The 16,825-nt window shown below is 36.4% G+C and overlaps 3 protein-coding genes across 6 annotated transcripts in view; all 3 read left to right on the top strand.

Annotated features, from left to right (window-relative positions):
* On the top strand, nucleotides 1–6,648 carry LOC107039144. Of its 2 annotated transcripts, XM_015258615.1 has the most exons (9): nucleotides 1–164; nucleotides 2,550–2,669; nucleotides 2,729–2,843; nucleotides 2,924–3,185; nucleotides 5,567–5,665; nucleotides 5,722–5,812; nucleotides 6,029–6,165; nucleotides 6,231–6,363; nucleotides 6,433–6,648. In XM_015258615.1, the coding sequence occupies exons 1-9, from the start codon at nucleotides 21–23 to the stop codon at nucleotides 6,481–6,483; spliced, it is 1,152 nt and encodes a 383-aa protein (XP_015114101.1). In that variant the 5' UTR covers nucleotides 1–20; the 3' UTR covers nucleotides 6,484–6,648. The 2 variants fall into 2 exon arrangements, with proteins under 2 accessions (XP_015114101.1, XP_015114102.1); XM_015258616.2 differs by lacking the exon at nucleotides 6,433–6,648 and having other exon boundaries at nucleotides 6,029–6,149; nucleotides 6,231–6,357.
* A 2,857-nt stretch (nucleotides 6,649–9,505) lies between these two features.
* On the top strand, nucleotides 9,506–10,230 carry LOC107039143 (odorant receptor coreceptor-like). The gene is made up of 4 exons (XM_015258613.1): nucleotides 9,506–9,577; nucleotides 9,646–9,782; nucleotides 9,855–9,987; nucleotides 10,059–10,230. The coding sequence occupies exons 1-4, from the start codon at nucleotides 9,548–9,550 to the stop codon at nucleotides 10,107–10,109; spliced, it is 351 nt and encodes a 116-aa protein (XP_015114099.1). The 5' UTR covers nucleotides 9,506–9,547; the 3' UTR covers nucleotides 10,110–10,230.
* Nucleotides 10,231–11,629: 1,399 nt separating this feature from the next.
* LOC107039160 overlaps nucleotides 11,630–16,825 on the top strand; it is a 12,288-nt gene continuing 7,092 nt past the window's right edge. For 2 of the 3 annotated variants that reach the window (XM_015258633.1, XM_015258635.2), the window contains exons 1-4: nucleotides 11,630–11,813; nucleotides 14,440–14,559; nucleotides 14,617–14,731; nucleotides 14,812–15,073. In XM_015258633.1, coding sequence (XP_015114119.1) covers nucleotides 11,646–11,813; nucleotides 14,440–14,559; nucleotides 14,617–14,731; nucleotides 14,812–15,073 — 665 coding nt within the window. In that variant the 5' untranslated portion in view covers nucleotides 11,630–11,645. The remainder of the gene's footprint in view (nucleotides 11,814–14,439; nucleotides 14,560–14,616; nucleotides 14,732–14,811; nucleotides 15,074–16,825) is intronic. The other variant, XM_015258634.1, reaches the window with a different exon arrangement.

Here is a 16,825-nt window from a genome sequence, read left to right as displayed (position 1 = left end):
TGAACCTAAACTAAGAAGAGATGGACTTCTGGGATCAGGATTATTTCCGAGTTTCCAAGATAACATCATGCTTTGTTGGACAATGGCCAAATCAATCTGTGAATGCGCTCATTCTTTCGCGTGGAATGTTATTGACCCTGACTGTTATTCAACTGATACCAAGGGTGACATTGCAAACATTTGCTTTGGTAATTGGTACATATAACTACTCCAAAAAATTTTTCGAGGAAGCTGAATTATTTCGTCATTTAACAACAATAAGAATTTAAAATCAATAAGAACATTGAGCCGGACTCGATTAGGTAAATAACTTCGTACCAGCTGCGGTCCCATCGTGAACCCTGGGTAATGCTAAGTGCTGGTGAGGCTTGATACGCGCTTCGCTAATCGCTGAATTTATATGAACAATTCATAAGTGAAATTTAAAAAACTGCTTTTAGAAGGAAAGGCATAGAATGGGAGGTCCCGTACACTGAGAGAAAAACAACGAATTTCTCAAACAAGTTTTACTTGTGCCAAGAAAATAGTTTTCTGAAAATTATCAAAAAGATATGATAGTTTCTTCATGCGTTGTTGATTTTTTTATCTTTCATCTCTGCCAATTTCATTGGTAGCAAGCTTCCGAATGGATCTGTTGTAATTCTATTTTTTAAAAATAATGAGAAAATGAAAATTCTGTTTTGTGGTGAATAAAAAATTTCAGTTTCTGTAAGACGCAAATTCTCCGATTTTCTCAATTTTCAAGTAAAACAAGATGAAACCTCGTGCCAAACTTCAGATTAATATGTAAATTTTTCCAAAGTTAGAGTGCAAAAACGGATTTTTAGCGAAAAATCGAAAAATTTGAATTTCTCGGGAACTTTGCATGAATTACTTGCATGGATTGTGCATATTCCAATTGGTTGGAATAGGAGACATTGAGATGAATATTTTGAAAAAAAAAATTGAAATCGGTTGAGTAGTTTTTGAGATTTTCAAGAAAATAGATTTAGATACAAAGTCGAATATCTTCTCAACTCTCCATCCGATTTAGCCCATCTTCAATACCAAACATTTTAGTGCCAAGAGAAAACTTTGTACCAAATTTCACGTTAATATGGCAATTTTTAGAAAAACTAGAGTGCTAACAAAAATTTTCAGCGAAAAACCGAAAAATAGAAATATCTCGAAAACTTTGTATGAATGGGTATAGATATTTTGATAGATTGCGATAGAAGACATCAAGACGAGTATTCTGAAAAAAAAATTGAAATCGGTTGGATAGTTTTCGGGATATTTGCAAAAAACGATTTAAAAACAAATGATGATTTCTCAAAAATGGCTGAACCGATTCAGCTGAACTTTAGCAGAGACTTATTCCTCATTAATACCTAGAATCTCACAGAATTTCAAATTTTTTGGAATTATTTTAGTCCTTTATTCATTCAATCTTCTCCAGTGAACCAAGCTGACCACGCGCACATACATACATGGTCCTCAAACTTTGTATTTTTACGTTTTAGACCATTCTACATCATTTCCGGGCAAAATTAGAGAATCGAAAAATCGCACGATTTCAATGCTTCCACTCAGAAGCAAAAAGGATTTTTTTGTGCCAAACATGCAGAGAGTGTGCCGGAATGAAACATTTTTGTCGCAAAAATAGATTTAGTAGTTCAAAAAAAAATTGCATTCTCTGTACACGCAAGAAATATCATTTCTAGCACTACTCCTTTATTATTCGGTACTTCCATACGTATTTTGCTTCAGAAAAATATTTGTTTTATGTAAAACAAGGGATAGTAGTTTTTCGTTTCGGCTGTCTAATAATCATAGACAACAAATGAACCCTTAAATAAATAGTTATTTTCATCACAAGGTCCACAAAGTATTTTCTGACGAATGTGGCTTTGTAGGCCGAGCCGAAGGTGAGGCCTATAATCACATTCATCAGAAAATACTTTTGGACCGTGTGATGAATGCAATTTTTCGTCAGAAGGCCCGTAAACCGCGATCAAACTGAGCGAAGCGAGGTTAGAATCGCGGTTTACCGGGTCTTCTCACGAAAACAATAATAATGATGCGATAGCAATCTTGTAAGTCAGGGATAAAATATTTGTTGATAAATTTTCCGCTGTATGAGATATTTTCATCCTGAAAAGGCACCGTCAGGTGTGAATTATCCACCTCTTGAGCCAAATATTTCGTTGCTGTCGAAAGCAGAACAATTATTCATGTTTGAGACTTTCAAATTCGAACCAAACAAATTCTTTTTTGGCAATTTTCAACTAGCGATTTTGTTGGCCCAAACAAGACTTGTTTGAGACCGTATTTGTTTTTCTCTCAGTGTACATCTACCTGAGCATCCATGTAACAAAGTGTGATGGCTCAAGAGGTTAAATTTATTTATAGCAACCAGGTTCCGATCTAAATGATGTCGATATACTTCAAGACTAACATATAAACTATAATATTTACCTATCAGTAAATCTGAAAAATTGGAGTTGTTATGTTAGCTAATTACTAAACACTTCTCATGCCAAAAACTTCTGTTCAATCAACAATTGCAGATTAGAGCTGTAGTCCTGCACAGGGATGATCCTGAAGTTATTCTCGATGCTATTGGGCCGTTCATAATTGATACAGTATTTGTGATAAAAACCATCAACAATTGGTATAATTTCAAGAAGGTACAGGCTTCGCTGTATTCCTGTCGGTTGTGAACGCTATTCACGCGTTTTCTTTTCAGATGAAGGCACTACTAACTAAGATAAAAGAAAATTGGAAAATTTTCTCGGAGGACGAGTTGCAGATTCTTCACCATTACACCGCATCGGGAAAGAGATTGTCCATCATATATTTAGGTTGATATCGACGACAATAAGAATAATGAGGACAGCAGGATTAATTGTTAATTGTTATGCTATGGAATTACGTTTTGTAGTATCCGTATTCGGTGGAGGAGTTGTATTCGCGACAGAGCCGTTACAATTACGACTTGTGCACACATTCATCGAGACAAATGAGACTCTACCCCTGTTTCCAATGCCAGTGGACTACGGGTCAATAGATGTTCACAAGTACTACTGGGGCCTGTTTTCGTTGGCAGAAGTTACGACATTTCTCATTGTGTTTGGTATCATCTCTTGTGACTTGTTGTTCTTCATCTATTCGTATCACGTGTTTGGATTGTTTGCAACACTGGGGTAATGTTGGTTTATTCCAGATTTAAGAGCATCATTTAATGGTGGCTCGGTTTTTGCTTCCGAATGGAAGCTTTGCGATCGTTGAAATTTGAAAAATGCTCTAAAAAGTCAGAATATGCGATGCATAGTCTATTATCTTCATTTTTTTTTAGAAATTTTCTAAAAAGGGATCACTCGAATTTCATCAATTTTTTCATGAATATAGACTTTAAAATGACCTCTATGCATTGACACGAATTAAAATTCAATTTTTCATAGAGATTCGAAAAAATTGATATTTTTCCAAAAATAGATTTGTCAACGATCACTAAAAAAATTATCATCAAAATGGAATTAGTCATGGCTCAAAAAATTTATGACAATACCCTCGTGATTCTATCAGAATATAATGGGGTCCCACAATTGGTTGTAGAGTTACAGCACATTGTTTATGCGATTTGAAAGAGAAAATCGGTTTTTTCATGATTACTGAAAGAATCATCAGTAATAGCAATTAAATCAGGGCTTGAAAAATATACAGTAGAACCCCGTTATAAGAGCGCCTGGGGGTGTAGGGGTAGCCGATTCGGCGAAAGCGCTTATATTTCGTTACCATCACCATGCGCTCAGTGGCCTCAGTTCTCGGAACTCCCAGCGAAAAGAGAGGAATAAGAAATAAACAGTTTGAGTATTTTTCAAGTTTTATGTATGGATATTTTCGTTAAATAATTCTTCTATTATTTACTGAATTTTTAACAATGTTCTTTTCCATGAACACAAATATAAATTTTTTCACCAACTTGAAAACAACTTTGTTCGTGCCATAAAAATATTTAAAGATCCATTTTTTTTCATAAAAATGTTTTTCAATATTTTAATTGATAACTGAATAAAAAAATAATCTGATCGACATTTTTTTTGACAGTACTCTTCAGTAAATAATAAACGATGGACTTTCATTAAAGTTTACTTTAAGGGGAAACGAAACCCCTTTGTCTGTATGAAATTTTAGAATTGTTTTCTCCTTCAATTATTAATTTTTATCTATGAAACTACTTTATTGACTCGATCATTGCATTGTTGAGTCAATGAAGTAGTTTCATAAATATAAAATAATAATTGCAGGAGAAAACACAATTCTAAAAATTCATATAGACACAGGGGTTCCGTTTCATCTCAAGGCAGTGTCTATTCACACGCTCCACACGCTCGTTATAACGGGGTTCCACTATATTTCAATGGCTTCTTAATCAACTTGGAAAATGGTGAGAACAGCATCATTGCTCATCAAGTTACACAATACCGTCATGAGCTTTTTATATCGAAATCTCTATCTCTATTGAACTCAGGTAGTAGTCTATTATGTTGAATACTTATTCATATTGATTCATGGTCCCGACTAACTTCTGACAGAACCTGGGTTAAACTCTGGCCAAATTCTGAATAAACCCTGATTAAATTCCGGCTATACACTGATTAAACCTTCGCTGAGAGAAAAAATTACCTCTGCCGAAAATATATTTATTCCGCTCAAAAATATCGAGATAACTTCGTCTAATAATATAAGATACGTGGAGTCAACGTATAGTTTGATGTAAATAGATAAATAATTTGTCGCCTCAAAATCTGTTTTTTTTTCACGTACACAAGTCAAGCGGAAAAAAAGTACACTATTCCGCTGATTACAATAAAGCTTCGTAAAAGGTTTTAAAATTTTCTGTGGATCAGAGGTTTGATCTTTTCAAACTTATCCGTTTGTGACCTTAGAACTGGACTTTGATTTCTCACTCAATAACTATCAATGGCGGGGGAACAAATGAGTAATATTGGAAATAATAGAGAAAGTTGCAGTAGAGATTATACAGTCGTATTTTTGCTGAAAGAGTGGTTCTTCTGTCGGCTCAAACTTCTGCTTCGGGGAAATTTTTTTGGTTTGCAGTCAAACAGATTATTATTTATCATGATATTTGAATCCTGGCATTCTACTCGAAAGAATATGTATTCATATGCCACTGTCAGATTTTCAAGTGGAAAGAATAAATTTTTCGCTGCAGAATATTTTCTCGTGGGGAATAATAATCTTGAGACAAGAAAATTTTGTACAGGTGAACATTTATCTTTTCGGTAGAGCGAATTTTTTCTCTCAGTGTTGATTGAACCTTGATTAAACCCAGACTGAAAACGAATTCGAGTCTTGAGAGGGTCTGACTGTAGAATTATTTGACAGAACGAAGTAATACGCAAAATTTTGATAACATTTCAATTGATGATAGTACTGTGACATGAAAAAATGGAAAAATAGAATAGTGAAATGAGAATTTCAAGGACAACCCATTCGGAAGGAAATTGCTAATTTACTAGCAACAATACCTATACTCATCCACTTGTATTTTTTTGTCAAGATACGTCATCGAACATATACCAATTGATAGTAATGGTGAATCTACGGAGGGAATTCTGCACGTCAAACGTTGCATTCAGATACATTATCGAGCTACCGAGTACGTCGCCATATGTAATCATCGTTCTTGGATTAAAATAGTTAATTTTTTGATAGATTTGCTGAAGAGCTTGAGGGACTCTACATGTGGAACTTTCTCGCTGTCATCGGACTCAACATGATTATCATCAGCATAACTGGTGTACAAGTAATGATATAAACTGTTATATACATTCCACTTTGCCCCATCCATCTTAGATGATTCATAATGAGGATCTAAAATTCTCCCCGGCCCAATTGATCGAATAATTGGACCTATTCATGACTTCATTCAAGCTAAGAATGGCTTTCCTGATTCAAGACGTCTCTAATACTTTCCCCACGAATTTCTTTCTTTGAATGTTTCATTCCGTTTTTGTTCTAGATCGCCGTCAACTTAGATGCGACCGAAAAAATTGTCCAATACGGTTCGCTAACAATTTCTCAACTCGGACATCTCTTTGTGGAATGTCTGCTTGGTCAGCGTCTCATAGATCACAGCCTTGGTATTCAAGAAAATATGTAAATACGCTTGATCCCTTCGATCATCATTACCAGCGGTGATTTTTGTTTTACGAATTATTTAGATCGAATGCGCAATGGTACCACAGCTCAGTAAAGTCCCAAAAAATGTTGAGTTTGCTTCTCATGAGGAGTCAGCTGCCGTGTCAGCTGACAGCAGGAAAATTCTTGGTCATGAATTTCCCGACATTTAATATGGTAGAAAGAAAAATACGCATCACTACAGATTATTTCGCATAAAGATTGCGATCACCGCTTTTATTGCAGATCATACGAACATCCGCATCGTACTTTACAGTTCTTCTAGCAACGCAGTAACAAGTACCCCTGATTTATTCAAAAACTTCTCTATTCATGATGATGTCAGTCACAACTGTAATGGATAATCATCGAACTGCTACGAATAATCAGTACTTGAGCCTAGATGTATTGGATATTGTTCGCCAACAATTCGTGAGGAATTAACCTACCCTTGTAAGCAATTTGTGGTACAAAATAAAATAGGAAGACGGAAATTAAGACGAAATATGGTATGTGGAATTCAATTGACATATCCAAGAGGATTTGGTTTGTAAAAATTTCCCAAGAGACTGAATCAAGAGGAAGATGGTTCAAAGGTTTACGACGTTTTTATGAAAAAGATTGTTGCAAGGTAAGGCAGATCAATACTGATCCCAATAATCAATCCAACAACTTTTTTACCTCTTCTTTATCTTCTCCTTAAACTATAAACATACTTCATATTTATCCTCTCAATGATTTGAAATAAAAAATCAACACTTGTTGCACCTGCTCGCTCATTCCGCCCAAAAATGTTTCTGTAACTCACGTGTCCCAAGGGTTCAACCACCTCATTCTCAGTTCATAGGACAGGGTTTCACGATCCAGACATTTGGGATTCTTCATGTGATCCAAAGTCGCTTGTTCTCTAGCCGGGTCAACCCTAGGGGTGAGCAAGAGATCTCCGTTCTCCATGAGCCATGTGGCATGCACATCATCGTCCTCTGGAAGCTTATCAGGCTGGTTCAGGGGTGTCACCCTGATAAGATGTTTAATCTTCCATAACTGGGCGCAAACCTCTGGAGTGTTTTTCACTACAATCATTTCACTTTTCTTAGTTCTGTCGCATTTGCTGTATTTTTCGTTCAATTTGAATGCGTCAAGAATTTGTGTGTGCCAATAGGGGTTACCAACGTAGGGCTTCACGCGTTGGACTACTAGGAGCTTTGTGGGGGTTATCGGTGGGTCTACGTGATCCGGATGTCTGTTTTGCAATGGAGAAACAATAAAAAATTTTAGATGCTAAGTATGATGGAGTGATAATCATAAGAATTGAACTTTCTTAAGGATATCCAAGTATTTGGCTGCTTTTTGCTGCCGAATGGAAGCTTTGTAATCGGTCAAATTTATGTTTTGGAGTTTTTGGATTATATCGACCTAGTATAATCCAAAAAGTCTGAAAATGTAATTTTTAGCTCTCGTCCGTACGTGTGTGTATGTAACAAAGTTTTTCATCAATTGTTCGCTAATGAATGGATGGAAATGAATCTTTTTTTTCAAATGTAGACAATGTTGAGCCCTAGCAATCGCCATTAACTGAAATTTAATTCATCAATTAGTTATTTTAATTTTCGAATTTTTTCGAAAATCTATTGTTCCACGATAACTGAAAAAAAATGTTCTGAATTGTTTGAATGATGTCTTGAAAAATTTGTTTGAGTGTCCTTTTGACCGAGTTCGAAGATGAAGGCGATAGCAATAATCGTTATTTGATTAATTTGAAAATTTGCAAAAATTTTGTATTTTTTGAAAATCAGAATTCCGGGGATATCTTTGAATATCATGCTTCAAATCAATTCAATCATAGCTTAAAATGTTTGTTTTAATGCCATTAAGTCCAAGTTAAAAGATGATTACGATAGTTATGTTGGTTGATTTGATTTTTATGATTGCTGAAAATTTCGCATTTTTCATGAATTTCCCTCAGAGTGAGCTTTCTGATGGTGTCTTCAAATGTGATGTTTCAAATTCATTCAAGTATGTGTAAATAAAATTTTTCTATTAACATTTTATCGAAGGGCTGAGGGGAGAGATAGAACCGTAAAAAAGACAATCGGTTGTACAGAAGAAAGGGATAATAAGAATAACGATGTGAAGTATTGGGATCGATCAATACGTCGATTTAGTTAGTAATTATATAAAATAATAATATAATGCTGGATGGTGGGAATGAGAAATATGATTTCTCTTTCCTGTCATCCAGACACTGGTCAGCAATCCCACGGTGTCATTTGGACACCGTTGTAAGCAGTCCCACGGTTTTTCAGAAGTCCAGTTCAGAACGATGAACTGTTCGACTGTTTGAGTCTCTGTCAATGATGACACGAGACAGTGTTAGTGGAGAAAACCGTGAGACTGCTTAGCTCAGCGAATTGGGCCTTTGCCAAGTTTTGAGGACTCTGGAAGCACCAGAGTACGATCGGGAGCGAAGTAGAGCGAATCTCCAAGCTCAAAAGTCTAAGTCCGATCTCTTAGCAACGCGTAACCGAAAGCTCACCGCCGAAAATAGCCGAGGTCGGAGTGACGACTAAGGACCAAAGGATTCCAGTGCAGGGATAAAACAGTGCAAAGTGCAAGGCAAAGTGTAGTAGTAAGAAGGGTAAAATCTTTACCTGAGTTTTACCTCCGGGTAAAACTCATAACGTCACAATGATGATGATAACATTCAGCTAAGTTGAAAATCTGACAAAATTAGTTGAAAAGAAATCTTATTCAATTCAATAAAATGAACTAAACAATGAATTATGCATAATAGAAGAAAATGATGTACAAAGTAACCATTCGGAAGCATATTGCTAATTTATTAGCAAAAATAACTATACTATATGCAATACAAGAGCAATTTCCCACTTGTTTTGATAGGTTCGCGCAAGAAGTGGAGGGAATCTACTTGTGGTACTTTCTCGGCGTTATCGGGTTGAATATGATTCTGATTAGTATCATTGGTGTTGAGGTAATGGTGTCATATCACCTGGGTATTCAAAACGAAGATGACATTTTATGTAATTTGCTTTCCACCAGATTGTAGCCCACGTGGATGCCGTAGGAGAAATGATTCAGTACGGTTCGGCGACAATCCTATCGTTCTCACATCTTTTTGTCGAGTGCCTCATCGGTCAGCGTCTCATAGATTACAGTCTCGGTATTCAAGAGCATGTGTAAATATACTCAAGCCCATCACCCCCGCTAATTGGAAACATTTAATGATCATTATGCCATGAATTATTTAGATCTAATTCACAATGGTACGACAGCTNATAGGTTCGCGCAAGAAGTGGGGGGAATCTACTTGTGGTACTTTCTCGGCGTTATCGGGTTGAATATGATTCTGATTAGTATCATTGGTGTTGAGGTAATGGTGTCATATCACCTGGGTATTCAAAACGAAGATGACATTTTATGTAATTTGCTTTCCACCAGATTGTAGCCCACGTGGATGCCGTAGGAGAAATGATTCAGTACGGTTCGGCGACAATCCTATCGTTCTCACATCTTTTTGTCGAGTGCCTCATCGGTCAGCGTCTCATAGATTACAGTCTCGGTATTCAAGAGCATGTGTAAATATACTCAAGCCCATCACCCCCGCTAATTGGAAACATTTAATGATCATTATGCCATGAATTATTTAGATCTAATTCACAATGGTACGACAGCTCGGTAAAATCCCAAAAGATGCTGAGGTTACTCCTCATGAGGAGCCAATACCCCTGTCAACTGACTGCTGGAAAACTACTGGTCATTAATATGGAGAGTTACAGCAGGGTAAGAACCTGATATATCTAACGTCTACGTTCTTTTAGATGACAAAATTTTCAACACTTCGTCTTCTACAGATCATACGGACCTCGGCTTCATACTTCACAGTTCTCCTAGCTATGCAATAACAAGCCCGCGATAGTTCCTGGGTTGTGATGACGACGTTCCTTATTATGTCTTTGTTAGGTTTGATAGAGTCGTAGAGTAATAGAATTCTTCTTCTCCCTCTTCTTCAATTTTTATGGCAATGACTACTCGTCTTGCGGCCGCAGTAATAGAATTTAATCTTAGCAATTCAAGATACACTTCATCACTTATTTCCATACCTAAAACTAATTATTTACTTCAATATTGGAGTCATGCCGTAGGACATCGTTTGCCTCCAGGCATTTCATTCCACACTTTTGACTTTTTTTCATAAATTGAAATCAATCTAATCACGTTACAAAGCGAGAGAATCGTACCTTCCACAGAGAAAAAAAAATTAAAAATTGCATGACTCGTCAATATTAAGAAGTAATTCAAAAGTGTCCATCTTGCCCCACTTGACTCGAATGGATCTTTGAATTATTGGTAAAATATTTCAAACAAATGTAAATTTCGAATCCCATGAAGACCGACGTCCAGTGGTCGCAGTCGTTAAATCGTTAGTTTGGCTTGACCACTAGATGGTCGTGGGTTCGAATCCCAGCCGGGGTGGAATTTTTAACTTCTGATCACAAGGGTTGGGGATTCCACTGAGCGGCTGAGGTTCGGATCTCGGCTGGGAAGGCCCCTCAACTTCTGCGAGGAGGTTTAAGGGCCTACCTGGGCGGGGTTCTGCTTATCAGGGCTCGGTCTATCTCGGCTCTGGGCGAGCGGGAGGTTGCTAACAGAGTAACCAATTGTATCGACATGGATTTTCTGTGGTTTCCCATATCTGTTCAGTGACAAGGAGTGAATACGGTACAGCGCACAAAATCGGCCACAGCCGCAGTAAAAGGTAGGGAGCTAGGGTGGGGGCTACGATGGTATCAATCCTTACGGATTAATACGACCACCTCTGCTTCAGGGTACGTGCCCTGTTGAAAAAAAACCATCGAAAACCCCCGTCGCTGATAAACTTACATAACGTAGGTATAAGTAAGGCGACGTTAAAAAAAATAATCCCATGAAGATTACATAAATTATCAGTAGATCATACTACTTTTCCAAACCTGAGTTTATGTATCCTACTTGAATGTTCCGTATCCCAGCCAAATCTCCATTTGAGCCATTTCCAAAGAGTTCCTTTCAAAATGTTGAAACCAACGAAAGATATCGCTTCGTCCAAAGGAGGTGGTATTCCTCAAAAGTTGAATTTTTCCGCATAAAATTGAAAAAAAGAAACAATTTCTTTCGTTCTTCTCGGGGATATAGACTAAAGTGCTGTACGCACGGACACATGAAACGCTGTGACCCCCCCACCGTGCGTGTGAATTTTCACCCTTCCACTGCTTCCCAGAATTCCCCATCTATTATTCACATAAAGTTTTTTTCACTCTACCGGAAGACACTTCTGTCAAGTCCAGATGTTGTTTTCCGACATAGAAGAAAAAGAAAATGTTTTTCACTTGAGCTACGTGGTCTTCAGTTATTGCGCCAGCAGTATTACTCGAGCTTTCATGAACCTAAACTAAGAAGAGATGGACTTCTGGGATCAGGATTATTTCCGAGTTTCCAAGTTAACATCATGCTTGGTTGGACAATGGCCAAATCAATCCGTGAATGCGCTCATTCGCTCGCGTGGAATGTTATTGACCCTGACTGTTATTCACCTGATACCAAGGGTGACATTGCAAACATTTGCTTTGGTAATTGGTACAGATAACTACTCCAAAAATTTTTTCGAGGAAGCTGAATTATTTCGTCATTTAACAACAATAAGAATTGAAATCACTAAGAACATTGAGCCGGACTCGATTAGGTAAATAACTTCGTACCAGCTGCGGTCCCATCGTGAACCCTGGGTAATGCTAAGTGCTGGTGAGGCTTGATACGCGTTTCGCTAATCGCTGAATTTATATGAACAATTCATAAGTGAAATTTAAAAAACTGCTTTTAGAAGGAAAGGCATAGAATGGGAGGTCCCGTACACTGAGAGAAAAACAACGAATTTCTCAAACAAGTTTTACTTGTGCCAAGAAAATAGTTTTCTGAAAATTATCAAAAAGATATGATAGTTTCTTCATGCGTTGTTGATTTTTTTATCTTTCATCTCTGCCAATCTCATTGGTAGCAAGCTTCCGAATGGATCTGTTGTAATTCTATTTTTTAAAAATAATGAGAAAATGAAAATTCTGTTTTGTGGTGAATAAAAAATTTCAGTTTCTGTAAGACACAAATTCTCCGATTTTCTCAATTTTCAAGTAAAACAAGATGAAACCTCGTGCCAAACTTCAGATTAATATGTAAATTTTTCCAAAGTTAGAGTGCAAAAACGGATTTTTAGCGAAAAATCGAAAAATTTGAATTTCTCGGGAACTTTGCATGAATTACTTGCATGGATTGTGCATATTCCAATTGGTTGGAATAGGAGACATTGAGATGAATATTTTGAAAAAAAAAATTGAAATCGGTTGAGTAGTTTTTGAGATTTTCAAGAAAATAGATTTAGATACAAAGTCGAATATCTTCTCAACTCTCCATCCGATTTAGCCCATCTTCAATACCAAACATTTTAGTGCCAAGAGAAAACTTTGTACCAAATTTCACGTTAATATGGCAATTTTTAGAAAAACTAGAGTGCTAACAAAAATTTTCAGCGAAAAACCGAAAAATAGAAATATCTCGAAAACTTTGTATGAATGGGTATAGATATTTTGATAGATTGCGATAGAAAACATCAAGACGAGTATTTTGAAAAAAAATTTGAAATCGGTTGGATAGTTTTCGGGATATTTGCAAAAAACGATTTAAAAACAAATGATGATTTCTCAAAAATGGCTAAACCGATTCAGCTGAACTTTAGCACAGACTTAGTCCTCATTAATACCTATAATCTCACAAAATTTCAAATTTTTTGGAATTATTTTAGCCCTTTATTCATTTAATTTTCTAAAAGTTGACCATCAAGTGGACCAAGCTGACCACGCGCACATACATACATGGTCCTCAAACTTCGTATTTTTACGTTTTAGACCATTCTACATCATTTCCAGGCAAAATTAGAGAATCGAAAAATCGCATGATTTCAATGCTTCCATTCAGAAGCAAAAAGGATGTTTTTGTGCCAAACATGCAGAGAGTGTGCCGGAATGAAACATTTTTGTCGCAAAAATAGATTTAGTAGTTCAAAAAAAAATTGCATTCTCTGTACACGCAAGAAATATCATTTCTAGCACTACTCCTTTATTATTCGGTACTTCCATACGTATTTTGCTTCCGAAAAATCTTTGTTTTATGTAAAACAAGGGATAGTAGTTGTTCGTTTCGGCTGTCTAATAATCACAGACAACAAATGAACCCTTAAATTAAACAATAATAATTATATGATAGCAATCTTCTAATTTAGGGATAAAATATTTGTTGATAAATTTTCCTCTGTATGAGATATTTTCATCCTGAAAAGGCACCGTCAGGTGTGAATTATCCACCTCTTGAGCCAAATATTTCGTTGCTGTCGAAAGCAGAACCATTATTCATGTTTGAGACTTTCAAATTCGCACCAAACAAATTCTTTTTTGGCAATTTTCAATTAGCGATTTTGTTGGCCCAAACAAGACTTGTTTGAGACCGTATTTGTTTTTCTCTCAGTGTACACTGAGAAAAAAATTTATTCCTTCCAAGAAAATGTTATTGGTGATATCTTTTTCATACTCTTAGTAGACGAAAATATCTCTTTTGGAACGTATTTCTCCAGGCCAGTCATTTCCAGGTGCTCCGAAATCAGTTCCAAGCTTGAGAATTATGGTGATTTATAAGAATATTCTTCTGCATATGACCTCGAAGAAACTCCAATAATAATTATTAACATTTGGAATTATTCCAATTTTCTTTACCTGAGAAAATCGCCAATTTGTAAAATCCGGAAGATATCGGAGAACATTTTGTCAAGGTCATATGTAGCATAATAATCAGATTGTTCAATATCGCTGTAATTTTTTAGGATAGACTTGGACTCTCAGAAAATGACTGTCCTGGAAAAATTCGTTCTGAAAAAATATTATCTTCTGACGAGAATATCAATCCTTGGCAGGAATAATTTTTTCTCTCAGTGTACATCCACCTGAGCATCCATGTAACAAAGTGTGATGGCTCAAGAGGTTAAATTCATTTATAGCAACCAGGTTCCGATCTAAATGATGTTGATATACTTCAAAACTAACATATAAACTATAATATTTACCTATCAGTAAATCTGAAAAATTGGAGTTGTTATGTTAGCTAATTACTAAACACTTCTCATGCCAAAAACTTCTGTTCAATCAACAATTGCAGATTAGAGCTGTAGTCCTGCACAGGGATGATCCTGAAGTTATTCTCGATGCTACTGGGCCGTTCATAATTGATACAGTATTTGTGATAAAAACCATCAACAATTGGTATAATTTCAAGAAGGTACAGGCTTCTGTATTCCTGTCGGTTGTGAACGCGATTCACGCTTTTTCTTTTCAGATGAAGGCTCTATTAACTAAGATCAAAGAAAATTGGAAAATTTTCTCGGAGGACGAGTTGCAGATTCTTCACCAGTACACCGCATCGGGAAAGAGATTGTCCATCATATATTTAGGTTGATATCGACGACAATCAGAACAATGAGGACAGCAGGATCAATTGTTAATTGTTATGCTATGGAATTACGTTTTGTAGGATCCGTATTCAGTGGAGGAATTATATTCGCGACAGGGCCGTTACAATTACGACTTGTGCACATATTCATCGAGACAAATGAGACTCTACCCCTGTTTCCAACGCCAGTGGACTACGGGTCAATAGATGTTGACAAGTACTACTGGGGCCTGCTTTCGGTGTCAGAAGTTGCGACATTTCTCATTATACTTAGTATCATCTCTTGTGACTTGTTGTTCTTCATATATTCATATCACGTGTTTGGATTGTTTGCAACACTGGGGTAATGTTGGTTTATTCCGGATTTAAGAGCATCATTTAATGGCGGCTCGGTTTTTGCTTCCGAATGGAAGCTTTGCGATCGTTGAAATTTGAAAAATGCTCTAAAAAGTCAGAATATGCGATGCATAGTCTATTATCTTCATTTTTTTTAGAAATTTTCTAAAAAGGGATCACTCGAATTTCATCAATTTTTTCATGAATATAGACTTTAAAATGACCTCTATGCATTAACACGAATTAAAATTCAATTTTTCATAGAGATTCGAAAAAATTGATATTTTTCCAAAAATAGATTTATCAACGATCACTCAAAAAATTATCATCAAAATGGAATTAGTCGTGGCTCAAAAAATTTATGACAATACCCTCGTTATCCTATCAGAATATAATGGGGTCCCACAATTGGTTGTAGAGTTACAGCACATTGTTTATGCCATTTGAAAGAGAAAATCGGTTTTTTCATGATTACTGAAAGAATCATCAGTAATAGCAATTAAATCAGAGCTTGAAAAATATACAGTAGAACCCCGTTATGAGAGCGCCTGGGGGTGTAGGGGTAGCCGATTCGGCGAAAGCGCTTATATTTCGTTACCATCACCATGCGCTCAGTGGCCTCAGTTCTCGGAACTCCCAGCGAAAAGAGAGGAATAAGAAATAAACAGTTTGAGTATTTTTCAAGTTTTATATATGGATATTTTCGTGAAATAATTCTTCTATTATTTACTGAATTTTTAACAATGTTCTTTTCCATGAACATGAATATAAATTTTTTCACCAACTTGAAAACAACTTTGTTCGTGCCATAAAAATATTTGAAGATCCATTTTTTTTCATAAAAATGTTTTTCAATATTTTAATTGATAACTGAATAAAAAAATAATCTGATCAACATTTTTTTTGACAGTACTCTTCAGTAAGTAATGAACGATGGACTTTTATTAAAGTTTACTTTAAGGGGAAACGGAACCCCTTTGTTTGTATGAACTTTTAGAATTGTGTTTTCTCCTTCAATTATTAATTTTTATCTATGAAACTACTTTATTGACTCGATCATCGCATTGTTGAGCCAATGAAGTAGTTTCATAAATATAAAATAATAATTGCAGGAGAAAACACAATTCTAAAAATTCATATAGTCACAGAGGTTCCGTTCCACTTTAAGGCAGTGTCTATTCACACGCTCCACGGTAACTTTGAGCGTGGATAAACGGAACGTGTTCCCGTGGATTCAAGGTAATTTGTACCGTGGATAAATGGGAGATCGTGGACCCTCAACTTTTACATTTCAAATTAAATCTAGGCAATAAACTAGACACATCGAATCGATTGATAAGTGATATGCAGATAGAATAGAATAGAAAAAGTGCGGCTGGTCACTTAAAGCGCCCAGAGTCACCTAAATCATACGATCTTTTATAAGTTCCGCCTTAGTTTCGGTCAGTCATACAGCCCCAGCCCTGTGTTTCTCACTAGGCTAATAAGGCTGGTGACAGCCGCTTGTTGTAAGTCCTCTGGTTCCAGGAAAGCTTGGCCCCAGATTTTATAGCGACGGAGTGCTAATAGGGGGCATTCACATAAAATATGGATGCCCCCTATTAGCACTCCGTCGCTATAAAATCCCTCCTTATCGCCTCCGCACAGTCTGCAGTCTTCTTGTTCTGCAAGTTTCATCTTGAACAGATGAGCTCTGAGAGCTGTATGACTCGTAAGGGGCCCCACTGCTACCCTCAGATGCCCTCTGTGCAGCTCCAGA

This window comes from Diachasma alloeum, unplaced genomic scaffold (assembly GCF_001412515.2).
Source record: "Diachasma alloeum isolate Michigan unplaced genomic scaffold, Dall2.0 Dall_scaffold_00294, whole genome shotgun sequence".
Lineage (NCBI taxonomy): Eukaryota > Metazoa > Arthropoda > Insecta > Hymenoptera > Braconidae > Diachasma > Diachasma alloeum.
The sequence above is the reverse complement of the archived record's forward strand: the minus strand, read 5'-3'. Positions and strand labels throughout refer to the sequence as shown.

Excerpts from the sequence above, each read along its gene's own strand:
- LOC107039144 (XM_015258615.1), top strand. The coding sequence starts at position 21 with ATGGACTTCTGGGATCAGGATTATTTCCGAGTTTCCAAGATAACATCA. Across the intron at positions 2,844-2,923 it reads ATTGTCCATCATATATTTAG|TATCCGTATTCGGTGGAGGA; the intron begins GTTGATATCGAC and ends TACGTTTTGTAG. Across the intron at positions 3,186-5,566 it reads GGATTGTTTGCAACACTGGG|ATACGTCATCGAACATATAC; the intron begins GTAATGTTGGTT and ends TTTTTTGTCAAG.
- LOC107039143 (XM_015258613.1), top strand. The coding sequence starts at position 9,548 with ATGATTCTGATTAGTATCATTGGTGTTGAG. Across the intron at positions 9,578-9,645 it reads TTAGTATCATTGGTGTTGAG|ATTGTAGCCCACGTGGATGC; the intron begins GTAATGGTGTCA and ends GCTTTCCACCAG. Across the intron at positions 9,783-9,854 it reads CTCGGTATTCAAGAGCATGT|ATCTAATTCACAATGGTACG; the intron begins GTAAATATACTC and ends TGAATTATTTAG.